Source organism: Apodemus sylvaticus, chromosome 14 (genome assembly GCF_947179515.1).
Source record: "Apodemus sylvaticus chromosome 14, mApoSyl1.1, whole genome shotgun sequence".
Classification (NCBI taxonomy): domain Eukaryota; kingdom Metazoa; phylum Chordata; class Mammalia; order Rodentia; family Muridae; genus Apodemus; species Apodemus sylvaticus.
Genome location: NC_067485.1, coordinates 65888999 through 65916216, shown reverse-complemented (window position 1 = coordinate 65916216; position 27218 = coordinate 65888999). Strand labels below are relative to the sequence as shown.

The 27218-nt window shown below is 37.8% G+C and overlaps 1 protein-coding gene and 1 non-coding gene across 2 annotated transcripts in view; one reads left to right on the top strand and one right to left on the bottom strand.

The window, feature by feature from the left end:
* Positions 1 to 27218, top strand: part of Malrd1 (MAM and LDL receptor class A domain containing 1) — a 719676-nt gene that overhangs the window by 13058 nt on the left and 679400 nt on the right. Inside the window, exon 2 of the mRNA XM_052156848.1 lies at positions 16678 to 16818. Coding sequence (XP_052012808.1) covers positions 16678 to 16818 — 141 coding nt within the window. The remainder of the gene's footprint in view (positions 1 to 16677; positions 16819 to 27218) is intronic.
* Positions 26548 to 26679, bottom strand: LOC127665305 (small nucleolar RNA SNORA17). Its single transcript, XR_007973356.1, has one exon. It is a non-coding gene; the product is annotated as a small nucleolar RNA SNORA17 (small nucleolar RNA).

Genomic DNA, 27218 nt, shown 5'->3' with positions numbered 1-27218 from the left:
GTGAGACTCCTGGCCCATGCATGTTTGGTTAATGATATATTTATTGTCTTCCCAGCAGTGACCACAGTTCAAGGGTTCTTCAGTGCTGATATCTTTTTTAGTGCATCAATTTATCTATGGGACTTGAGCTCAGCTCCCCTTTATACTATGCCAGTAAAACTAGAGGTGGCTTGCTTATCACAATGGCCTAATATGGTTCCTTATGTGGTTTACTAAAGGCCAAGGTTTTTCCCTTTCCAAGTCTGAACTTCCAGTTTACCTACATTGTTGTTCCCAGTTCTCCTGGCTTTTCCCCCAACTGCATTCTTTTCTGAATCTAATCTTGTGACATTAAGTCTACACAGACATCCTCTAGGCCTTCCTTTGCTACTTATAGATGGAAATAATATTCATGTAAATCAAGAGCCTGTTTCTTTTTACATTTCTGTTACAATAATTCCAACTTTCCAAGAGCCAATGACCAGAGCATGGGCAATAGTAAGATATGAAGCAAATAAAAGGAGTAGCTGTCAAGTTTTCAAAACTTACTGCTAATATCATTGCTAATATCATCTTCCCTAAATTCTCTGAATAATCTTCTAAGACTCAGTTAATGGGCTGCAATAATGGAATTCTATCTTCACTGTCTTTTAAATGATTGTGGAGAACTACAGTATATAAACCTAAGTCTGATCATGTGCATAATAGGATAAAGAAACATTATGGAGAGAGGACATAGTAATCTAAATGATAGGCCCTGAGGGGCCTGAAGGGTCATTTGATGAGAAAAGACTTTATTTTTAAAGTTGTTATTTTTTTGGTTATGTGTATAAATGTTTTGCCAATATGCATGTATATATGTGCACCATATGGATAGACGGTACTCAGAAGAAACCCAAGGAGGTCACCAGAGCCCTAGAACTGGACTTACAGATGTTGTTGATCTACCATCTGGGTGCTAGCAACTGAATCTGGGTACTCTGCAAAAGCAGCAAGTGCTTTTTAACCACTGAGATATTTCTCCCGCTCCAAATACTCTGTCTCTCTCCCCGCCTTCTGTCTCTCTGTCTCTCTCTGTCTCTCTCTCCACCATCTCTCTCTGTCCCTCTGTCTTTCCTCTCCCTCCCCCCCTCTGTGTGTGTGTGTGTGTGTGTGTGAGAGAGAGAGAGAGAGAGAGAGAGAGAGAGAGAGGGAGAGAGAGAGAGAGAGGAGAGAGAGAGAGTGGGATGGAGGGAGGAGGGAGAGAGAGGAGAGGGAGGGAGAGAGAGGAGAGAGGAGTGAGGGAGAGAGAGAGAGAGAGAGGAGAGAGAGAGAGAGAGAGAGAGAGAGAGAGAAGAGAGAGAGAGAAATAAGCCTGTAATTACTCCAGACATCACAAGTATAACCATGAAGCACATTGGAACATGGAATGGAGTGATTTGGCAGAACCATGTCATGAAAATCCTTCTTATTTGGCTTCACTGGGTGCCACAAAACGAGAATCATGTCCTTAAATTTAAAAGTTGAAAATTAGGTCTGTGTTTCCAGGCAAGCAAAAAACTCACTCTATGGTACACAAAATAGTCAACTAATCCTCATTATTGGATTTTACAAGTTCATATAACCAAAGAGAGTTGTAGTGTTTTTTTATTTTTTTAAAGACAAGATGTCTCTGTGTAACATCCCTAGCTATCTTAGAACTCAGACTGGCTGCAAACTGATAGCACTCTGACTGCCTATGCCTCCTGAAAGCTGGGATCAAAGTTGTGTGCCACCACTGTAGTTTTTAGATTCATAGAGCGTCTCTAAAAATATTTAAAATACCCATAGAAAACTCTTATAATTCACTTAGTATTTGACTATATATATTATTCAAACTTTATAAAATAATTTCATGCAACTAAATCAGCAATTTCAATCAGAATTAATATATCTCATTATCCTTTGGATTTTAGGAGTGATAATACTTTTAAAGCTATTATAAAGGAATAATCACTTTTTATTTATTCTTATTAGATATTTGCTTTATTTACATTTCAAAGGCTATCCCCCTTTCCACATTACCCCTCTGAAAATCCCCTATCCCATCCCCCTCTCCCCCTGCTCACACCCCCCATCTCAATAGGCTCCTATTATTAGGCTCCTATTGTTAATGTGAATGAAGTAGAATCTACAGTTCAGAAAGCTGGATATATAGACACTTAATGACAACCTGAAACCTAAATTGGAGTTCTGACTCATATTCTCTTGTAAACAGGAATAGCTCTGTATATTAGAATGCTATTTAAAGTTCATATATCAGTAAACTTCAGAGGATACTATAAACCATAGCAAGTTTTCTAAACTAAATTACCCACTAGTTGTAGCTGTTAGAATATGTGCACAAATTTGCCTTAACTTATATTTTTACATAAAATCCAACTCAATTTTCTTGATATGTGCCTTATTTTTCTCCCAAATAATTTCAGAGTCGTTATATATAAATTATGTGAACTGTAGGATGTTTCTATTAAGGTAAATTAGAAGTGAAGATTATAAACTGATGTAGGTTGGTTCTAAAAACGTATAGACATCTAAGAATTATAAGTGGATAGTCCAATTACTTTGTCTTAATTAATGTTTTATTGCTGTTTACACATGACCCAGACAGTTTATGCAAGCAAGCGTTTACTTGAGGGATTACTTATAATTACAGAGGGTGAGTCTATGATGGTTATGGTAGGAGCACAGTGGCAGGCAGGCAAGCAGTAGCTGAGTGCTTACATCTCTGATGCAAATGGGGGTAGAGAGGGAGAGTGAGAGAGAAAGGGAGAGGGAGGGAGAGGGAGAGGGAGGGGGAGGGGGAGTGGGAGAGGGTGGGAGAGGGAGGGGAGGAGGAGGGAGAGGGAGATGGAGAGGAGGGAAAGGGAGAGGGAGGGGAGAGAGAGGGAGGGGAGAGGGAGGGAGAGGAGGGAGAGCGAGAGGGAGCAGTACAGGGAGGGAGAGGGAGGGGAAAGAGGAGGGGGAGAGAAGGGGAGGGGGAGGGGAAGAGAGGGGGAAGGGGCAGGGAGGGAGGGAAGAAGAGAGGGAGAGGGGGAGGGGGAGGAAGAGGGACAGGGAAGGAGAGGGAGGGGTAGGGGTAAGGGTGAAGGGGAGGGAGAGGGGGAGAGGAGGGGTAGGGAGAGGGAGAGGGAGGGGGACGGGGAGAGGGAGAGAGTGAGACTAGCCTTGCCTGCTATGTTCCTTTAAAGCCTCAGGGCCCATCCTTAGTGGCACATTTCCTCCAGGGCCACATCTCATAATCCTTCTAAAATATTCCTCACATTAAACACCTAGCATTCAAATATGTGAGCTTTTGAGGACCATTTTCATTCAAACCATCACATTCTACTCTGTGGCCCCAATATACTTGTTGACAAGACTTATTTAACCCAGCATCAAAAGTCCCCATTGTTTTCCAGTCTTATGTCTATTTAAAATTCCAAATGCTAAGTCTCTTCTGAGACTCAAGGCAATCTCTTAATCATTAACTCCTTGTTAAATAAAAATGTAGATTACATACTTCCAACATACAATGGCATAGAATATATCTTAGCATTTCAAATGGGAGGAAGGGAGGCATAGTGAGGAAATACTTAAACCAATACTGGACCCAAACCCATCAGGGCAAACTCAGACACTTTTAACTTTAAACCTCATATCAACTTAAATGAATCTTTGGTCCTCACATTTTCCTACTTGTTAATTAACCTTTGTTGACACTTTTCTCTCCTGGCCTAGCTCCACTGCCTGTTTGCAGTTCTTATCAGTTGATATCCCAATGGCTTTGGCATCTCCAATTTCTTGGAGTCTCCAAAAAATAAAAAATCCAAGACTCACCTTTAAAAATTTATGCAATGACCTCTCCAATCTTTCATGCAAGGACTCCCATGTACCATTCCTGGCCTCAGTGGCTGTCCTTAACCATGGAGGAAGACTCAACAACCTTTATATCCCTGTGACTTTCATAACTCTAAGTCAGGAGTATGTGTCCAATGTTGCCAAGTTTTGCTTGCTTGGGCTGGAACCTGAATTCCTTATTGAATTGAATTTGTACAACGTCCTTTATAGTTTACTTTCAGATGAAGGAAATCCCTTGGGGATTCTCCTTTTATAGGTTACAGGATTAGCTAGGTGGGGTCTTGCTGATGACAGCCCACCCTTTATTGTACTCTTTCCTTACAATCATTTCGTTTTGCATATGATTTGGTTCTAATAACTAATAACCATGGGATACCATCAATGTTAGGATGTCTTGAAGTATTGTTTGCTAATGATTAATCCAACTCTTTAGTTTTGCTCTTAACAGATTTTTGGATAAGGACAGAAAGCAGGCATATTCTATGCCAAAATATCATGAGTGGTCCCCACTTCAGTTGCTAATACTGCTCCACTCTGAAACCTCTTGACTTATGCCCCCATGGTCCACATTGGTCTGAGCACTGCTCTCTTCCAGTCTTCTAGGACTGCCTGTTAAGTCCCATCTAAAGTGTTAAACTCATTTTGTATAGCAAAACACAAAAGTATTTACACCCTCTGTCAGATGTAAGGTTGGTGAAGATCTTTTCACAATTTGTTGGTTGCAGATTTGTCCTTTTGATGGTGTCCTTAGCCTTACAGAAACTTTGTAATTTTATGAAGTCCCATTTGTCAATTCTTGATCTTAGAGCATAAGCTATTGCTGTTCTGTTCAGAAAATTTTCACCTTTGCCAATGTGCTCAAGGCTCTTCCCCAGTTTCTTTTCTATTAGTTTCAGTGTGTCTGGGTTTATGTGGCGGTCCTTGATCCACTTGGACTTGAGCTTGGTACAAGGAGATAAGAATGGATCAATTCACATTCTTCTGCATGCTGACCTCCATTTGAGCCAGCACCATTTGTTGAAAAGGCTATCTTTTTTCCCACTGGATGTTTTCAGCTCCTTTGTTGAACAGCAAGTGACCATAGGTGTGTGGGTTCATTTCTGGATCTTCAATTCTATTCCATTGATCCACCTGCTTATCAATGTACCAATACCATGCAGTTTTAAACACTATTGCTCTGTAGTATTGCTTGAGATCTGGGATACTGGTTCCCCCAGAAGTTCTTTTACTGTTTAGAATAGTTTTAGCTATCCTGGGTTATTTGTTATTCCAGATGGATTTGAAATTTGCTCTTTCTAACTCTATGAAGAACTGAGTTGGGATTTTGATGAGGATTGTGTTGAATCTGTATATTGCTTTTGGCAAGATGGCCATTTTAACTATATTAATCCTGCCAATCCACGAGCATGGAAGATTTTTTCTATTTTCTGATGTCTTCTTCCATTTCCTTCTTCAGAGACTTGAACTTCTTGTCATACAGATCTTTCTCTTGTTTGGTTAGAGTCACAACAAGATACTTTATATTGTTTGTGGCTATTGTGAAGGGTGTCATTTCCCTAATTTCTTTCTCAGTCTGCTTATCCTTTGAGATTAGGAAGGCTACTGATTTGCTTGAGTTGATTTTATAACCAGCCACTTTGCTGAAGTTGTTTATTAGCTGTAGAAGTTGTCTGGTGGAGTTTTTTGGGTCACTTAAGTATACTATCATATCATCTGCAAATAGTGATAGTTTGACTTCTTCCTTTCCAATTTGTATCCCTTTGACCTCCTTATGTTGTCTAATTGCTCTAGCAAGTACCTCAAGTACAATATTGACAAGATGTATATAGAGGGGGCAGCCTTGTCTATTCCCTGATTTTAGTGGGATTGCTTCAAGTGTCTTTCCATTTAGTTTGATGTTGGTTACCGGTTTGTTGTATATTGCTTTTACTATGTTTAGGTATAGGCTTATATCCAATATATACAAAGAACTCAAGAAGTTAGACCCCAGAAAACAAAATAGCCCTATTAAAAAATGGGATTCAGGGCTAAACAAAGAATTTTCACCTGAAGAAGTTTGGATGGCTGTGAAGCACCTTAAAAAATGTTCAACATCATTAGTAATTAGGGAAATTCAAATCAGAACAACTCTGAAATTTCACCTCACACTACTCAGAATGGCTAAGATTAAAAACTCAGGAGAGAGCAGGCGTTGGTGAGGATGTGGAGAAAGAGGAACACTCCTCCAGTGCTGGTGGGGTTGCAAGCTGGTACAACCACTCTGGAAATCAGTCGGGCGGTTCCTCAGAAAACTGGACACAACACTTCCAGAGGACCCCGCTATACCACTCCTGGACATATACCCAGAGGATTTCCCAGCATGTAATAAGGATACATGTTCCAATATGTTCATAGCTGCCATATTTATAATAGCCAGAAGCTGGGAAGAACCCAGATGTCCCTCAACAGAGGAATGGATAAAAAAAACGTGGTCTATATACACAATGGAGTACTATTCAGCCATTAGCAACAATGAATTCATGAAATTCTTAGACAAATGTATAGAGCTGGAGAACATCATCCTAAGTGAGGTAATCCAGTCTCAAAAGATCAATCATGGTATGCACTCACTGATAAGTGGATATTAGCCTTGAAACTTGGATTACCCAAGACATAATCCACATTTCAAATGATGTCCAAGAAGAAGGAAGGAGTGGCCCCTCGTTCTGGAAAGGCTCAGTGCAGCAGTGTAGGGCAATACCAGAACAGGGAAGTGGGAAGGGGTGGATGGGGGAAGAGGTGGAGGGAAGAGGGCTTATGGAACTTTCGGGAAATGGGGAGCCAGGAAAGGGGAAATCATTTGAAATGTAAACAAAGAATATATCGAGTAAAAAAAAGTATTTACACACACTATAAAAGAGCCTGGTCAGGTCTATCTCAATACTGTACTGCTGGCAACAAATTTTGTCTTAGTTTCTATTTTATGTGAAAAGTTATCAGCCATATTTGCTGTGAAAAGATGGCATTTACAATCAGGGTAATTTACAAAAGAAAAGATTTGACTGGGGCTTGTTTACTGTTCCATAGGGTGATTCTATGAACATTAGTTGAGAGCATAGTTAGAGGCATAAAAGCCTGGTGCTGGAGCAGTAGCTAAGAGCTCACACCTTATGTGCAAGTTGGAGGCAGATGAGGGGGAAAGAAAGGGGCAGAGACAGGGACTGGCATTGACTTTTGAATCTTCAGTGGTTTACCTCATTTCACAAAATCCTTTTCAAAACAGTTCTGACAAATAGAATCAAACATTCAAACATATGAACTATAGGAGTCAGTCTTATTCAAACCACCACAGAGTTCAATTAATAACAAATATATGAATATCTATTTAATTTGTGCTCATTGTTTTACCTAAATATTTCAGCATGAACTTTTATTATTTCTGTGCTAGTTCATCTCTTTCTTCCAAACTCTTTTTTTCTTGTAAGAGTTGAATTGAGCCTTGCTTTCAAAAATCAACCCTAGAGTACACTTAAACTTGGAATGAATTATTTTCTGTTTTGTAAATGTGTTTACGAGAGCCCATCTGTTATTTTGAAAACAATCTTCACAAAATTCTCCTTATGTCAAGTAGCACTCTCAAGGACTTTCCCTTCTGGGCGAATGTTGAACGACTAGGTGTTGATCCATCAATTTATAGGATATAAATCAGTCTCTTAAATATATTTTAATAGCTAGGATTGTTCCATTGTTGTGAATTGTTTTGTCCATAACAGGCAGTAGAAATATGAAAGACATGGATGAATCATATGAATTGTGGATTAGCACTTCATATCTGAGTATGATTTATCCAATACTGCTTGTACTTTTGGCCAGTGAGAACAATGAAACAAAAAATATTCTCAGCCCATTTGAACAGTGGCAGTACAATAAAAGCCTTTCCCAATGAGAAAATAAACATACTCAGAATGGTAGTTTTTTTTTCCCCTTCAGCAGAATAACATAATCTCAACAAAAGAAGCCATATAATAAAAAATAGCAAATTTGGTGGGACCAGTAGCCTTGTAGGAGTATTTCAAGCTACTAAAATAATTCATCACATATTCATGATGTCTATCCTGTTAACAGCTTCTAAAATATTTGAAATAAGTTGTAAAAATTAAAGTATTTTCTGTATCAGGCAAGAAACATGAGTTATTCTGTTTCTTGAAGAGTGCTTCTTAGAAAACAGAGATGAGGCTTCTTTATTGTTGACTAGAATATCTTTAGTGTAACGTGAAAAAGTGAAAGAGATGCTAAAAAAGGATACACTGAACGTTGTTAAAAGACATTTAAGCTCTCTAGTGGAGTTCCTTGGGTCACTTAGGTAGACGATCATGTCGTCTGCAAATAATGATAGTTTGACTTCTTCCTTTCCAATTTGTATCCCTTTGACCTCCTTATGTTGTCGAATTGCCCGAGCTAGTACCTCAAGTACAATATTGAAAAGATAAGGAGAAAGGGGGCAGCCTTGTCTGGTCCCTGATTTCAGTGGGATTGCTTCAAGTTTCTCTCCATTTAGTTTGATGCTGGCTACCGGTTTGCTGTATATTGCTTTTACTATGTTTAGGTATGGGCCTTGAATTCCTGTTCTCTCCAAGACTTTAAGCATGAAGGGATGCTGAATTTTGTCAAATGCTTTTTCAGCATCCAATGAAATGACCATGTGGTTTTGTTCTTTGAGTTTGTTTATGTAGTGGATTGTATTGATGGATTTCCGTATATTGAACCAACCCTGCATTCCCGGGATAAAGCCTACTTGATCATGGTGGATGATCGTTTTGATGTGTTCTTGGATTCGGTTGGCAAGAATTTTATTGAGTATTTTTGCATCGATGTTCATAAGGGAAATTGGTCTGAAGTTCTCTTTCTTTGTTGGATCTTTGTGTGGCTTTGGTATCAGCGTAATTGTGGCTTCGTAGAAGGAATTGGGTAGTGTTCCTTCTGTTTCTATTTTGTGGAATAGTTTGAAGAGTATTGGTGTTAACTCTTCTTTGAAGGTCTGGTAGAATTCTGCACTGAAGCCATCTGGTCCTGTGCTTTTTTTGGTTGGAAGACTTTCTATGACTCCTTCTATTTCTTTAGGCATTATGGGACTGTTTAGATGGTCTAGTTGGTCCTGATTTAATTTTGGTATTTGGTATCTGTCAAGGAAATTGTCCATTTCCTCCAGATTCTCCAGTTGTGTTGAGTATAGGCTCTTGTAGTAGGATCTGATGATTTTTTGGATTTCCTCAGTTTCCGTTGTTATATCTCCCTTTTCATTTCTAAGTTTGTTAATTTGGATACTTTCTCTGTGCCCTTTGGTCATTCTGGCTAAGGGTTTATCTATCTTGTTGATTTTCTCAAAGAACCAGCTCCTGGTATTGTTGATTTTTTGTATGGTTCTCTTTGTTTCTACTTGATTGATTTCGGCCCTGAGTTTGATGATTTCCTGCCTTCTACTCCTCCTGGGCGAAATAGCTTCTTTTTGTTCCAGGGCTTTCAGGTGTGTCATTAAGCTGGTAATGTATGCTCTCTCCATTTTCTTTTTGGAGGCACTCAGGGCTATGAGTTTTCCTCTTAGCACTGCTTTCATTGTGTCCCATAGATTTGGGTATGTTGTGTTTTCATTTTCATTGTGTTCTAAAAAGTCTTTAATTTCTTTCTTTATTTCTTCCTTGACCAAGGTATCATTGAGTAGAGTATTGTTCAGTTTCCACGTGTATGTGGGCTTTCTGTTGTTTCTGTTGCTATTGAAGACCACTTTTACTCCATAGTGATCAGATAGGAGGCATGGGATTAGTTCGATCTTCTTATATTTGTTGAGGTCTGTCTTGTGACCAATTATATGGTCGATTTTGGAGAAGGTACCATGAGGTGCTGAGAAAAGTATAAAGTATCTTGGGGTGACTCTTACCAAACATGTGAAAGATCTGTATGACAAGAACTTCAAGACTCTGAAGAAGGAAATGGAAGAAGACCTCAAAAAATGGGAAAACCTCCCATGCTCATGGATTTTGCCTAAAGCACTATACAGATTCAATGCAATACCCATCAAAATCCCAACTCAATTCTTCACAGAGCTAGAAAGAGCAATTATCAAATTCATCTGGAACAACAAAAAACCCAGGATAGCTAAAACTATTCTCAGCAACAAAAGGAAATCTGGGGGAATCAGTATCCCTGACCTCAAGCAATACTACAGAGCAATAGTGTTAAAAACTGCATGGTATTGGTACAGTGACAGACAGGAGGATCAATGGAACAGGATTGAAGATCCAGAAATGAACCCACACACCTATGGCCACTTGATCCTCGACAAAGAGGCTGAAAACATCCAATGGAAAAAAGATAGCCTTTTCAACAAATGGTGCTGGTTCAACTGGAGGTCAGCATGCAGAAGAATGCGAATTGATCCATCCTTGTCTCCTTGTACTAAGCTCAAATCCAAATGGATCAAGGACCTCCACATAAAGCCAGACACTCTGAAGCTAATAGAAAAAAAACTGGGGAAGACCCTTGAGGACATCGGTACAGGGAGAAAGTTTCTGAACAGAACACCAATAGCGTATGCTCTAAGAGCAAGAATTGACAAATGGGACCTCATAAAATTACAAAGTTTCTGTAAGGCAAAGGACACCATCAAGAGGACAAATCGGCAACCAACAAATTGGGAAAAGATCTTCACCAATCCTACATCAGATAGAGGGCTAATATCCAATATATATAAAGAACTCAAGAAGTTAGACTCCAGAAAACCAAACAACCCTATTAAAAAATGGGGTACAGAGTTAAACAAAGAATTCTCACCTGAAGAACTTCGGATGGCGGAGAAGCATCTTAAAAAATGCTCAACTTCATTAGTCATTAGGGAAATGCAAATCAAAACAACCCTAAGATTTCATCTTACACCAGTCAGAATGGCTAAGATTAAAAATTCAGGAGACAGCAGGTGTTGGAGAGGGTGTGGAGAAAGAGGAACACTCCTCCACTGCTGGTGGGGTTGCAAATTGGTACAACCACTCTGGAAATCAGTCTGGCGGTTCCTCCGAAAACTGGGCACCTTACTTCCAGAAGATCCTGCTATACCACTCCTGGGCATATACCCAGAAGACTCCCCACCATGTAATAAGGATACATGTTCTACTATGTTCATAGCAGCCCTATTTGTAATTGCCAGATGCTGGAAAGAACCCAGGTATCCCTCAACAGAAGAGTGGATGCAAAAAATGTGGTATATCTACACAATGGAGTACTATTCAGCCATTAGAAACAATGAATTCATGAAATTCTTAGGCAAATGGATGGAGCTAGAGAATATCATACTAAGTGAGGTAACCCAGACTCAAAAGGTGAATCATGGTATGCACTCACTAATAAGTGGATATTAACCTAGAAAACTGGAATACCCAAAACATAATCCACACATCAAATGAGGTTCAAGAAGAAAGGAGGAGTGGCCCCTGGTTCTGGAAAGACTCAGTGAAACAGTATTCAGCAAAACCAGAACGGGGAAGTGGGAAGGGGTGGGTGGGAGGACAGGGGAAGAGAAGGGGGCTTGCGGGACTTTCGGGGAGTGGGGGGGCTAGAAAAGGGGAAATCATTTGAAATGTAAATAAATTATATCGAATAATAATAAAAAAAAAATAAATAAATGAAAAAAAAAGACATTTAAATATCAAACGATACTACCAAAATGTTGAGAAGGTAATCTGTAGAATAGGAGAAAAATTTACAAATCATACATCTGATAAAGACTTTGTATCAAGAATATAAATGGAACACCAACCCAACAGCAGAAAATCAAATATCAAAACAACCAACCCCCCCCCAAAAAAAAGACCCTGCCAACTTCATTTAAAATAAATCATTGGAGAACTTGAATAGATGTTTCTCCACAGGAGATATACAAATGTCTAGTAAGCAAATAAAATTCACCTCAAGGTTGCTGATGACTAAGCAAGTGTAAGAAATACACTTCAATACCACATTGAGATGGAGATTTAACTCACATTCTTTGGGGAAGCTGTTATAAAAACAAGCAAAATATTCTAGAAGATAAATATTCATCATAATTTGGAGAAACTAGAACATATTCTTTGGTTATAGGGATGCAAACTCTTACAGACACATTAAAAATAAATGTAAATTTTTAAAAAATACAGCAGTAGAATTGCTACGATTCAAGAATTTCACTTCTGGGTATATAGACAAGAGAAACAATCATTGGAAATTGAACATATATTTGTTTTTTCAAGTTCATGGCAATGTTATTCACCATAGGCCAAAGATGAAAGCTACTCAATATCATCAGATTGTTGATTGTTTAAATATGATGTTAGTCCTCTCCCTCCTTCCTCCCCCCCCCGTGTTGACAATGATATTTAGCCTCCAATAAAAAGATACTCTGACACATTAGTACTTATGTCAATTCTGAGGACATTGTGCTACATGAAGCAAACTAGAACAAATGCTATATGATTCTACACATCTCGAGTTGTCTAATTCATAGAGACAGAAAGTAGACTGTGAACTTCTAGGAACATGAGGTGGTAAGAAATGGGGGTGGGGACTAGTAGTTTGACAAGCCTGAAATCTCAGTGTGGTGATATAAAAAGCATTCTAGGATGTATGACAAAGTTAGTTCAATAACAAGATAAAAAATAAACACTACAAGCTCATAAGCTTAAAATGATGCATTTTATGTAATTCACATTTTCCACAATACAAATTCATTGAATTGTATTTCCTAGAACTTTTAGAAAGAGAGAACTGAGCTTTGCTGACTTGAGTCTAGGAAAACTCTGAGGTGTGATTTGCTTCTGATAACTATCTTATCTCTCTTTCATACATTGTGCCCAGACCAAGGGCATTATATTTTAATGATTTACCCAGATCTATCCTTTCCTGATTTCAAATTGAGTTCTAAGTTTTCTAACTCTCCTCATATCGATCACAATTAAAAACGTATTGCTTCCCATTTTCTCAGAAATGTGACTGAAGCCAACTTTGGTAATTCAATATATCTTATTATGTTGTAAAAGATTCACTCTACAAGAAATCTTCAGAAATTAGTGGTCAGATATGGTATCATAGACGCGGGTTCAAAAGATAATTAGGGTTTCTGAGAAACCTTTCACAACACAATATAGAAGTTTTTTTCCTCTTTTACTAGTTTAGGTCTGGCCTTTGGGGTGATAAAAGTAAAAGCCAAAAGATGCATTTCATAAGTTGAAAAGAACACACAAAAATTCTACCAAATGCCCACATACTTCATTGTTCATTATGTTGTCCAAATGTGATTAAATCCATACAATATATTGGTAGCTGTATTAGCAGCAGGCTACATGGTGGCAGCTTTTATTGTAGCAAATACTTTCAAGCTAGAATGCCAAATCACATATTGAATTAGAAAACAAAACAGCCGCAATTTTATGAAATTTACAAAAGTGGTTTAAAATGTACAATTCTATACTGGTGGGAAAATGAATACTTATGAAAAATTTGGATGCCTTTGAATAATCCAGTTGCTCATGATTGCTTTTTCAAACAAAATTAGTTGAAAATACGTGCTGATTAGATTCATTTTATAACAAAAAGAACCCCCGTTGAGACTATTCAGAGGGAAAAGATGTTTTATTTAGCTATTTTTCTCTAGTTTTATCATTCCCAGAAATCATCATTACCTCCGTATGAACAAAGAACTTCACAAATAGAACATTAACTCAGCTACTGTATTGAAGGTAATCTCTTGGTACTAAACCCATGTTTGTCACTTCTGTAAAAATGTGTGCACATGTATACACATGAGTGCTGAAATATGGAGATCAAAGAAGATTTTAATTATGGATCATTGTAAAAATTGTTGGATACCAAAATAAAATTTGAAAAATGAATACAGATTTATGCAAATACATGCACAAGTATATAGCACACTATTTTGTGCTCCTTAATGAGAAGGATATGTTTTACTTTTAGGTGATGTCATAGTTCTGTGAATATACTAGCATATAGTTTCATTAACAATACATTATAGTCTCTGTCCATAAATAATGTGATGACTTCAATTAGCCCTCAGTCTTCCCCTGTGCATTTATACAAATGATGGTGTAAATTTAGTTCTGTGTTTGTACAACCAGACAGCCTATATATTTCAAAGGGCTCATAAACTCTCTAGTTTAACTTTGCACACTTTATAGACTAATACATTTTTTTTTGCTTAGGGTTAGAATAGTATCAACTATCTATAAAAGGGTAGTTCCCTTAGGTTGGCTGGAATTAGTGATCTTTTACTCTGTCACTTTAATCAAAATGGGATGGCAAGGGCACTAATTAGACCTCAGAGTAGGCCTTTAGGAACTGAAAGTAACGAGACAGTGTTCCAGTCTTGACCCATCACTTAATAGCTTTCCTAATTTATCAAAGTCACTTAATATCTGAGAAGACATCACCTCAGATTCCTCTTCTTTAAAATGGAAAAAAATGTCAGTTTCCTGAGGCTGCTTAGGATACCAACTCTTGTGGGATGAATGATCCCTGTAAAACACTGAATATTCTTCCTAGTGGAACCGAACACTGCTCTTTAGCCAACTCTTCCAAAATAAGGCATCTAGGAGTAATGTTAATGAAACACAGCAGTGGCACAGAGATGCTTCAACGTTATGCTTTCATTCTCATCAAAGATATCAATAGAATGCACCATGTATGCGGATATGAGTAAATCATATTTTCATCTGAAAAGTGGCTAAGTGAAAATTATATTATTTTGTCACTGAGTTGTTAGGCATTTTCTGAAAACGTGCAAGAATATGTACTTGCACTGTGGCTAGTGACGCGAGGGAAGAATGATACTCCACAAAGAGCGGTCTCTGGTATTGCAAAGGCCTCTAACCCAGTAAGGCTGATTGAAGGTACTAGTTTAAGGATAGGCATCACTGTGAATCTTCCAACCTGGGAAGGGGGTGTTTGCATTTGAGAACTTTAACTCTCAGGACATGGCATTTCCTGACATTGCATAGTAAAATAAAGAGTAATGGCCTATACGTATTTAGGAAACACACACACACAAACACACACACACACAAACACACACACACACACACACACACACACACACACACACACACACACATCTTAAAATCCATCCGTTTCTCCCGAGTTTCTTCAATCAGTTGTATGGGGATGGGAAGGGGCCCTGAAGGGCCTCTGCTGTGATAAAAGCATGAATGTTTACCCCAACGCTGGTATTCAACCAAGAAGCAGCTGTATGCTTAGTTCCAAAGGTACATCCCCTAGACAGTTCATTTTCAGTCATGGAAGCTTTTATGATTGCTCTTTTGAAACCTGAAACTTGCTGTCACCAGGTGGCAGGCAATTCAAAACTCAGATGAAGATGTAAATGTCATAATAAACCTTATGTTTCATGGTACCCCAAGTTGTAAAATATCATTGTGTGTATAATGGCACTAGAACATCACATTAGTTGTTAGAGGGAGACAAGATGAGCTGTTGGTACTCTTTTTTTTTTTTTTACTATATTGTGGATTTATTTGTAATTAATTAATTTTATACACTTTATAACCAGCCCATCCTCTCCTCAAAATACCCCCTCATGCAAGTTTTCCCCCCACCATTCCACCTTCCCCTTCTCTTTTGAAAAAGGGAAGCCCCTCTCTGGTTGTCAGCCCCTACTGACCTCCCCAATTTCCATGCAAAAATAACAGGGAGGGCCCAAGGGAGAATCTTTCTCAGAAGGGGAAACAAAAGAGACACCAGAGGCCAATGGAAGGAAGGAACTGGGTGGAAGAAGGGATGGCAGGTGTTGGGAGGGTAGAAATCCTATGTAGGGAGAATAGGGGAGAGAAATTAGAGAGCTATAGGTGGAAGAAATGTCTAGAACATGTCAGAGACCTGGGATGGTGGGAAGCTGCAGAGGGTCTATGGAGGCAACTCTAGCTGAAACTTCTAGCAGTGGGGAATATGGATTCTGAAATGGCCACTCTGTATACCAGACATGGCACCCAGTGGGGGGAGAAACTCATCCACAAAACCTTTGACTTAAAACATTTCCTGCCTAAAGATGTGCAGGGCTGTCGATATTCTAATCTTATGAGTGAAGGTAAAATTTCCTGTGGTTGAAGGGTTTGTTCATATTTTTTAAATTTTATCAGAGATATTTTCCATGTACATCTTTAATTTTATCAGAAAAGGTTTATAATTCTGCATTCAATCAATTTAGAAATATTTTATGCCTACTATTTTATCTGTGTAATTTTCCAGGATAATTTTCAATTTTAACATGTTATTCTATATTTTTCTACAATTCTATCAAAAATATTTTCCATGTAAATCTTCAATTCTATCATAAAATGTTTCTATTTCATTTTTCAATTAATTTAGCAATGTTCTTTATGTCTACCATTTTAATCTTTAAATTTCCATGAAAATTGTCAATTTTAACATGTTTTTCTTTATATTTTTTCAATTTTGTCAGAAACATTTTCCATGTAAATCTTCAATTTTATCATAAAATGTTTTTACTTCCTTTTTCAATAAAAAAAAATTTCAGTGGTTGAAAGGTTTGGTCAAGTCACTTAGTTAATGGGGACTCAAATTCACAGAATACCCCAAATAACTCAGTGAGATATTGTTTCCCTTTGAGAGCACAGAGTTTTGAGAATTGGTCATTTAGTAGAAAGTCACGTGACAAAAGATTTACATTCGTAGAGTTAGAGCAGTGAAACATAGTCCTTTTCTGTTCACCTTTCTTATTCTGAATCTGCTGTATTCTTTAACTCAAGGAGAGAGGAAGATATGACAGTAATTTCCTCTATTTTCTCTTAGGCTGCAGTTATGGGAGATGCGACTTTGAGGATGGGCTCTGTAGCATGACAGAAGACCAGACCCTGCTACCTGGCTGGACAAGAAGAAGCGGGATAACTAGCGCTTCACCTCCATTTTGGGATCACAATGGCAACATATCAGGTAAATGCTTTGAACTTATTTTTCAGTTGTACAACATATTTCACAATAAGTTTCATAGTCTACACAATCATTATGTCAAGAAATCCATGTTTATTTCAGTTAACATGATAGCTCCAATTCTACCCATGCTCCTGAATATGGGCTGATCTTCTACTTTACAGCTAGATAAAAATCTTCCGTGCATATACACCACACTTTAAAATTAATTAACCAATTTCTGTGTGCTCATGCACATGTTTTAGCCTATCTATGGTTGATTGTGCCTTAGTAAGCAGATATTAAGGAATATTTTCTTTTAAGTATAACCCTGACTAGTAGAGAACACATACATAAATACAGCAGTTATTCTTTTAACTTTTTCTGGAACACTCATACCCATTTCCATAATAAACAGATTAATTTATATTCTTGAACATACTAGTTTCCTTTTAAGCTTTATTTTTATATTGGTTTAACCCTTATTTTGTCCCGTGTAATTGATCAGCAACAGAACATCTTTATTGGTAGTTTTACATTAAATGTTTGTATTATTTGTCCCTTAAAATACTTCTGATTCTAAATGTAGCACAAAAAATTTTCATGCCTGAATGCCTGGCATCACAGTATGTCTATTTTGGTAACATTTGGGTTGATGAAAACTCTTTGAACACTTTGGGGAAATTATGAATCTGAATATGTCAACACCATACAGATTAGATAGTTGAATGTTTTTACTTTTGGTGGGACAAATTTCAGCTCTGTTAAATAGTACATACCTACTCAGAATTACTTGAAAGATCCATGAACTGTTTCCCAGCTTTTTGGATATCTCTAGGGTTGGGCTTCCATTTACTTAAAGGACTTTATTGATTCAACAGAGTGTTTTAAACTTACACTAACTAATTAAGTGACTACCTTAATTTAGAATTGGCAAAATTGAATTCCACACATGCCTTCAACTAGTTTGTTTCCACATAACATGAAAAAAGTTAACACATTCACTTCTGTAAATAAATTCAAGGAAGTATCCAGGTATGGATATTACCATGGAGATCATTTAAGCTAAGCAAATACTTAAGGTTTACATAAACATAAATATCAGACTTGTGGATTATCATGGGTGTCTTATTGTTGTGTCCTAGTTCTCTGAACTTTAAGAGCACAAATGATGATACTAAGTTCACTGAATTAATTTAAGGGTAGGATGGATCCAAGAGCTCAGTGACACATTTTTGTTACAGTTTATCATAGACAAGTACCTAAAAAAAAAACAGCAAATAATCCCATTTCTAAATGATGCTGAAGTTATTAGCAAGATACAATTCCATATATTTTGACTATGAAGAAAAACTTCTTTTGTTTAGAATTGTTAATAATTGTTAGGGGCAAACTAACTTTACTATAACAAAGAACCAGTTTTACAAACAGGACCAACTTCTCCTACAATACAGCAAGGTTATTATAGGTTGATTCATGGCAGACATTGATACTTACTGCTCAGATGCTGAGATTTTATTTATTGCAATGTCTTATAAGTTATTTATTTGGTGCTGTCCCCTTACTCTTCATTGTTCTCGGGGACTCTTCCATGTGTGTGTGTTTGTTCCTCTCAGCATTATTCACACTCACAGTGGCTCCTCTTTCTCTAAAGAGTGTATTATTTACTCTTATACAACTGACTCTTTATCTTGACCAAGGTAACCTAAAAAGCTCTAAACTTCTGCTTTCTCTCTCTTTTTGAAAAACCATTACTTCTTTTTGTCCCCCCCCACCCCCACAGTGTTCATGTTTTTATAGTCCAATGGAAGAGAAAAAATTGGACAGTTTACCTCCAAAAGATGTATTCAAATACATCATATGAGTTGGTTTAAATCAGCAGGAGCAAGCGCTATATTTGACTCTGCTGCCAGCCTTCAGATCCCTTTCCCGTAACTAGGCTGTCTTGTCTAGCTACAATAGGAGAAGATAAGTCTAGTTCTACTGAAACTTGGATTGCCAAGGCAGGTTGTGATCTGTGGGAAGCCCCCCCTTTCTGAGGAGATAGGGAGGACAGGAGGATGGTGGCATATCAGGTGATGGAGTGTGATAGGAGGAAAGGAGGAAGGGGAAGCTATGATTTGGATATAAAGTAAATAAATTAATTAAAAAATTGTTGGGAGTTAGAGAAGAAAGTATCTTGACACCATCCATCAGCTGGTTGTACAGGCTCAGCACTTTTGATTTTAAAATGAGACTATGATACTACAAAGAGACCAAGGCAAAAGATCTAGTTATTCCATGGCATAATGGACAGATGATCCTAATAGTATTTGTGAATCATTTATAAATACAATTAATATTAAGTTGTGAATAATCTCTAGCAGTAATTTTAAGAAAAGAACTATTCTAACTTTATATATTAACTCCTTAGAAATATTAATTAGAAATAGTTTTAGAATCTTGACTCCATTTTAAATCCTTGGTTTATAAGTATTAATGACATTTTTGATTAACTTACTCTTGAAATAATTTGTGGGTGCTTGAAAATAAGATTTTCATCATGTATCCAGTATCTTGAGCTTTCAGAACTGAGCTTGAAAAATCTATTAGTGTATTAAAATATCAAATTCTAGCCAGAATTTGAAATCCAATATGGAAGTGTAGTATTTCTTTTTAAAAGCTTACTGCATTATATTTGGATAAAGTGGTATCACTATCAGAAATTCAAATATACCTTTGAAATGATAATATGACTTTAAAAAAGAATAAACATATTTTTTTCTAACAGTTAGAGGATCAAGGAGCTTGCTGTGAAATCGCATCGTCTAGAAATGTCAGAACCTATACCTATAAAGTCTCACCAATACAAGGGCCTATGCATAATCTGAACAAGTACAAAAACAATATGCATTCCAAAGTGTACAAGAAAAGCCCATAAGGCCACTATCCTACACAAAGAACTACATGCAACTTAGGAAGGCAGGTAGTGGGATAAATGGTCTTTCCCAAGAAAGAGCACACCAACTGACCACCCAATACTAAGTGATCATCCCTGAAAACGTACATACACACAGCATTATATAGACTAAGTTATGTTTAGAAATAAATATGTATATACATATACAAATGTAGCAACACTTAATGGGAAAAAAATGTAATGAATTTAAAGGAGAGGTATTCGGGCCATTTGGAGGCAGGAAAGAAAAGGGGTACTGATGTGATTTTTTAATTTCAATTTTAAGTTTTTTTATTATATTAAACACAATATATTTTTATATCAATCATAAAAATAATGGACATGTTATTAAATGAACATCAAAAGATAAAGTCTTTGTGTTTGTTTGTTTTGTTTTTAGTAGAGCTTAAAATCTTGGCTCTTACTGTGGTAAAAGTCCAAGATAAGAGCAATTTTTAGACGTTAGAGTTTGTTGTAATAAGGCTGTACTTCAATGTCCATCACATCACCAAAGGATTTTACCTCTATCATAGCTAAGCTAAGAGTTGACAATTCTTTTGTGCCAAGGAATGAATTGTAGGCACAATTATTTGAATACAGATTTCCTGCTATGATCAAAGCTATTTGACTTGAGTTAGGGTCATCATTCTCAGCCCACAGGAAACAGGTACATTCATTTAAGAAATGGTGTGTGTATTAAGATGGTCTATCCATGAAGTCATTCATCAACAGTGTCATGAAACAAGTCATTCAATGAGCAATTGTTCTGCTTGGAGAGTAGCACAGACATTAGATGAGGATAAGATTATGGTTTATTGGCTGTGATGATTTTGAAAAGCATTCATTTCAGAAAAGGGGTAACATCTAAGGTCATCTTCTTCAAAACTGATACAATAATTATAAATATCAAGCAAAACATTCAGTCTCACCCGTTTTTGTTCTCTTACATGCCACCTTCTAAATTTATTGTCTATATTTCTTTTGGCTGTATAAATAATTTTGAAATATGTAAGCTGTTTTGTAATCATAGTATGGTATAAAAGCATCAAATACACAATCCTACTTATACAGAGGCTTAGCTAGGAGAAGCATGATTTCAAGACCATTATGTGGTACACAGCAAGACAATGCCACATATAAACAATATTGGACATATTTTTCCAATTACCAAATTGGAGACACCACTGAGTGTCAGCCAACAAATTTCTAATTCCTCATATCTTTTAATTTCAATTGATTAGGTTATGTTAGTAATATTAATTTTCATATTAAGAGATATTAAGGAAAAGTGATTGTTACTTTCTGTTGTTAGAGGTGGAATCATGTTTGTGTGGGTTTGTTGAAAGCTTACTTTCTTGCTTTTTCTAGGGTCTAGTTTCCCTCCTTGTGTTGGTGTTTTCCATCTATTATCCTTTGTAAAGCTGGATTATGGAAAGATACTGTGTAAATTTGGTTTTGTCATGGAATACCTTGTTTTCTCCATCTATAGCCAATTGAGAGTTTTGCTGGGTAGAGTGGCCTGGTCTGGTATTTGTGTTCTCTTATGGTCTGTATGACATCTGCCCAGGATCTTCTAGCTTGCATAATCTCTGGTGATAAGTCTGGTGTAATATTGATAGGACTGCCTTTATATGTTACTTGGCCTTTTTTCCCTTATTGTTTTTAATATTCTTTCTTTGTTTAGTGCATTAATGTTTTGATTATTATGTGACAGGAGGAATTTCTTTTCTGGCCCAATCTATTTGGAGTAGAGTCTATTTGGAAGGTAGGCTTTATGTATGTTCATGGACATCTTTCTTTAGGTTAGGAAAGTTTTCTTCTATAATTTTGTTGGAGATATTTACTGGCACTTTAATTTTGGAATCTTCACTCTTTTGTATACCTATTGTCCTTAGGTTTGGTCTTCTCATTCTGTCCTGCATTTTCTGGATATTTTAGGTTAGGAGCTTTTTGCTTTTTGTGTTTTCTTTGAGTGTTGTGTCAGTGTTTTCTATGGTATCTTCAACACCTGAGATTCTCTATTCTATCTCTTGTATTCTGTTGCTGATGCTTGCATCTCTGACCCCTGACTTTTTTCCTAGGTTTTCTATCTCCAGAGGTGTTTCTGATTCCTATCTCTTTCTTAGGTTTTCTAGCTCCAGGGTTGTCTCACTTTGTGATTTCTTTATTGTTTCTAGTTCCATTTTTAGATCCTAGATGGTTTTGTTCATTTCCTTCATCTGTTTGATTGTGTTTTCCTGTAATTCTTTAAGGGCTTCTAGCTGTTTACCTGTGTTCTCCTGTATTCTTTTAAGTGAGTTATTTATGTCCTTCTTAAAGTCCTCTATCATCACCATGAGAAATGATTTTAGATACAAATCTTGCTTTTCCAGTGTGATAGTGTATTTGGGACTTGCTATAGTGGAAGAATTGGGTTCTAATGATGCCACGTAACCTCAGTTTCTGTTTCTTGTGTTTTTACACTTGCCTCCTGCTGTCTGGTTATCTCTAGTGCTACCTGCCCTCGATATATTTGTCTGGAGTCTACCCTTCCTGTTACCCTGGTTGTATCAGAACTACTCAGAGTCAAGCTGTCTCTGTGATCTTGTGATTTGGGATCCTCTGATCCTGAGATCTTGGATGTGTCTGAACTCCTGGGTGTCAGTGTGACCAAGCTCCTGGGATCCTGGGATCCTGGCTGTGTAGAAGCACCTGGGGTGGCACTTCCTCTGGATGTTGTGGGACTGGCTGCAGAGTTTGTGCCTAGCATCTGCTCAGGGCACCTGCTCTAGCACACCAGAAGGAACCCAAGCCTCTGATCTGGTGGAGTTCCTGCATTCCTGTGCTCCTCTGTTCCCATTTGCTTTCGGTATTGGGATGGATGTTGTGTCCTCCTCACGTCTGATCCTAGGGTCTTGGGTGTGCTAGAGTGTCTGGGAGTGGAGAAGTAATTCTATTATAATCTCAAAAATAACAAAGTTTAAAAGAGTTTCAACAAATTAAGGAATTTGGATACTATTTAGTGCATTCTGTATAGAGGCTTTTTAGAGGTAGAATGCAGTGCCCGGAAAGATGACTCTGCAGTTAAGAGTGCTTGATGCTTTTTCAGGGGCCTGAAGTCCATCCTTGCACCCACACCCATCAGTTCACAATCACCTGTTACTCTAGCCCCAAGGGATTTGATGCCCTATTCTGCTTTTCACATGCAATGTACAAGGGTACATACCCAGATAAACATATATACATATAAATTTTTAAAAAGAAATCTTTAAAAAACACATATTCTACTATAAATCTAAAATGTACAGGCTAGTAACATCAGTTTATAGTTCTAATATTTTCATTCACGTTCCAGATTATGGTTCTCTTCTTTGAGAATGCCTTTGTAAGATGATTTAGATACCTTGCTACTATACTCAATTCTTACATGAGATAAACCCATAGATTATGAAACAGGTTCAATATAAACAAGTCTAGTATTAATATATTTTTGTAAATGGCACACGTATTACACTCATAATCTGTATACATATGATAACTCCAACAGACAGTCTTATGTTTGAAATAATATTAAAGTAATTCTTATATTTGCTATAATATTTTCTATTCACTTCCAAGTCCCTGATGCTAACATTTCTTTTAAGTTGAGAAATTTTATTTAGTACAGCATATAAGATACCCCTGTTTTAGACAAATTGTTTCTGTTTTCCTCTTTTGAAAATGTTTTATTTTGACTTATTTATGGAAATATATTTTTAATGGATTTCAAATTTTTCACACTGTAAAATATTTCAGGGGCATAAACATGTTATTCACTTCTGTTTTTTTTTAATGGTGACATTCACATATCTAAATAACTTCTTATGTATGGAATGCTGTCTGATTTTATACACAAGATTCTAAAATTTTATCCTATCTCTACTAATTGTGCTCCTCTAACAAACTGACTTCTTTCAGCAGTTTTGTAATGTTTATCGATGGTTTCTGCAGATCTGCTCATACTCTGTTCTTTCTCTCTTTTCCTAACTGTGCTTCAGTCATGAACATAGTGAGTACACACACAACATTGCTGGATGACATTGTTTTCTTCTCATCTCTAAATTGGATGCATGCCACAAATTTAACACAAGAAGTTTCTTAAGAAACTTTTCTTCCTCCTGACAGAGAAAAAAATACTTAAGAAACTTCTTGTGGTTTGTATTTTGTGATTATGTTTTTATTTTCTTCTTCAATATATTGATAACATCACCCAATAGTTTTAAAATCACATATGTCTGAATGATAAACTTGGTCCTGTGTTGTCTTTCTTTATCTCATCTTGCTTAACTAGACAGCAGTTTTAAATTACTTTCTGTTGATAGTACGTTCTATATTAGTTCTTAACCCTGAATTGTTAAATAACTATAGATTACTTTCCTGGGCATTATTAATAATAAAGAGACTCTAGACTTGGTATTCTCATAGTTTTCAGAAAAAAATGTTGCGATGTTTTTAAGCTGATGAATAACTTACACAGATGTAAATCACCACACTGCCTGCTTCTTGTGGGCAGCAATTTCAATAACATTGAGTTCTTTTTTGTCCTCAAAAGAAGGAAGTTGAATTTTTAGCCAGATGGCCAGAATCGATTGTGTATTAGAATTGTCTTATTATTTGACAATAGCTTACATAGATATATGATCATATCTACCCCATTGCACTTCCAGCTCACCGTGTATCACCAACACATTCTCTTCTTAATTCCATGCCTTCCTTTTATGTGTGATATTCCACTAAGTTCCATTCGTGCATCTCATGTATGTTTAGTATGAGACCATCTTTCTCCCAGAGCACTATCAATTGTCAGTAGTGTCCTCAATAGAAAGTGTGGCCTCTTCCACCTATGCTGGAGTTTTGCTTGGCTCGATCTTGTGTAACTCTTGTCTAGATGACCCCAGCTGTTTGTGTTCTTGGGTGCAATAAGCAGGTCGACTACTGAAGACAGAATTTCATAGCACTTGTCTAGATGACCCTCCCTCAGCTCTTTTCCTTCTCTGCACCCCTCCTGTGATGTTCCTGGACCCTTGGTGGGGGATGGGTTTATTGATAAATATGCTACAGTTATTGCACTTGCAATCTATTATTTGTGTTTTGACCAGTTACTAGTCTCTTCATTGACAAATGGCCAATGCCAAAGAATCTTCTCTGACTAAGGTTGAAACTATCTCAGGTATTTAGAAGTCTATTTGGCAACATGGCCATTTAATGAAATAACAACAGCAGGTTCTATTATAGAACCCATGACCTTCCCAACCATGGACTTTTGAAAACACTTTATATTGGTCCTTTGTGAATTTCACATTATGTATCCTGTATCCCAGTCCCTTTCTTTTCCCTTTCCTCTCATATTTGACTCCACCCTTGCAACCTCCTTCTGACAGAGGAAAAAAAACTTAAGAAACTTCTTGTGGAAGCTATAGTGTGTCCCAGTGTGTCCCACAATATACCCTTCTGTTCATACTTCTTTGTTCACAAATGTTCATTGCTATGACTTGTTTGTCTGGTTTGATGCCTCTGGCTATTCTATCAGTATTGGAATGTCCTTACTGGGGCCTCTCTTGGAGATCCTGTTGTTGTCCTGTGTCATGGAGATACTGTAGTTTTGCATCTGTAGGACCAGTCCCATCATGTACTCTAGTAGTTCATCGATGGGGTAGATGTTGGGCTGGGCCAACTCAAAGATCTGGCTATGGGAGCACCTGAGATGGTCATCCCAGCAGCTCTCCCATGTCATGCCCTTGAGTCCAGCTAACTAGCGACTCCCAAGTGCCAGCTCTACCCTGTTGCCTTGGTGAGAGATGGGGCCTGCTTTCCAGAGTGTTGTAGCTGCTGAGGGACAGGGACAACTCTCCTGCTCTTGTGACCTTGGGGCAAAATCTCCTGTCTGCCTCAAGTGGCAAGTAGCAAGGGATGAGGGAGATGGAGGGTATTTCTCCCTTGTCCATGTCACTGCTCAGGAGACATGTGGTAGGCCCAACTCTTCCACTCTCATTTCCCTAGGAAGATCACGGGAAACTCTTGTAATGTGCAGGCCTGCTCTCCTGAATACTGCAGCTGGCTCAGCTCTTCAGCTCTCAGGCTTCCAGGGACAGCTCTCCCATGGTGCCCAGGTGAGAGCTCGGGCCAGGTCTACACAGCCCTCAGGTATCAACGTGCTCCTGGTCAGCAGCTTGGACTAGGAATGTCTGCCTGGCCTTTGGTGGTAACAGACCGTGATGCTTCAAAGCAACAGACCCAGATGTGGCCCCTGGTGGCAGTACAGGCCAGGACCTCATCATGGTCCCAAGTGACATTACTGGTGACTCTTATCAGGCTATTCCTCACTATCCTAAAGTCTCTAGTTCTATCTCTCTTCATTGTGGTTGCATCCTTCTATTTCTTTTAACCTCCATTTCTACACCACTTACTTAAACATTTTAGTGTTCCCTGGAGACTCTGAGTGTCTGGGGGTCATCTCAGGGGTGGTCTCAGGAGTGCCCATTACCTGCATTATGGCACAGGATAGGGGTCATCTTGAGCATGTTCTGCGCCCAAGGCCTGCGTGGTGCCAGACTGGTGTTCATCTCAGGTTAGCTCTCTATCCAGACCCCAGGAAATAGTCCAGTGTTTGCCTTTTTTTGCTTCTCCCCTGTCCTGAGTAGCCTCTTGTGCGGGTTGTGTATCTTGGGATCACCACTGCCCAGGGCCCTCAGTCACAGGCAGGGTTCCTCTAGTCTCTGGCAGGCTCAAGTCCTGGCATCCCATATGGGCCTGCCTGGCATCAGATTGGCGTCCATCTCAAGCTTGCACTTTTACAGCATGCTAGTCTGCTAATGATTCAGATATTTATAGATCAGAACACTGAGCATAGACAAAGCCTATCTCCTTTATGCCACCTCCTAATACACATGTGACATAGCAACCACACCTGTAACCCCCCTAGAGGCGGGAACTAGATATGAACTTATAAAACATGCCTCAGACCTAATCAGAAAAAAGAATGGCTACTGGCCCAATAACAGTCATGCCATTGTCACAACAGTAGATACATCCTGGATTACAGGTTTTTATTATAGCATGTAGGATCCAGTGCTAGATGAAAATATTGATGTTTTTACTCTGCCTGTATTCTACATAGCAGTTTCCAGAATTATGAAAGTTATTTAGAAGTGAGGAAGTATCCTGATTGATTTAAGATTGATTTTCCTATGTCCTATAGTTAATGTATGTGGTATCTTCAATTCTGGGATCTGACCATCCAGTATGCTAAGTACTTGCCATAATGTATGTTATTTTGAGTGCTTCTAGGGCTGCCCTGCCCAGTAACTTGTAAGGAAAATATTCCACACCTTTGCCTGTAATTTGTATTTCATAACTCATGTCTTCTGGGAACCACATTGTTTACCTGTGCAAGGTACATACAAAAAACCCCTATGTTTTACAAAAGTTATATGCTGAATTTTTCTTGCTAGTGAATGGGTTTCCATGT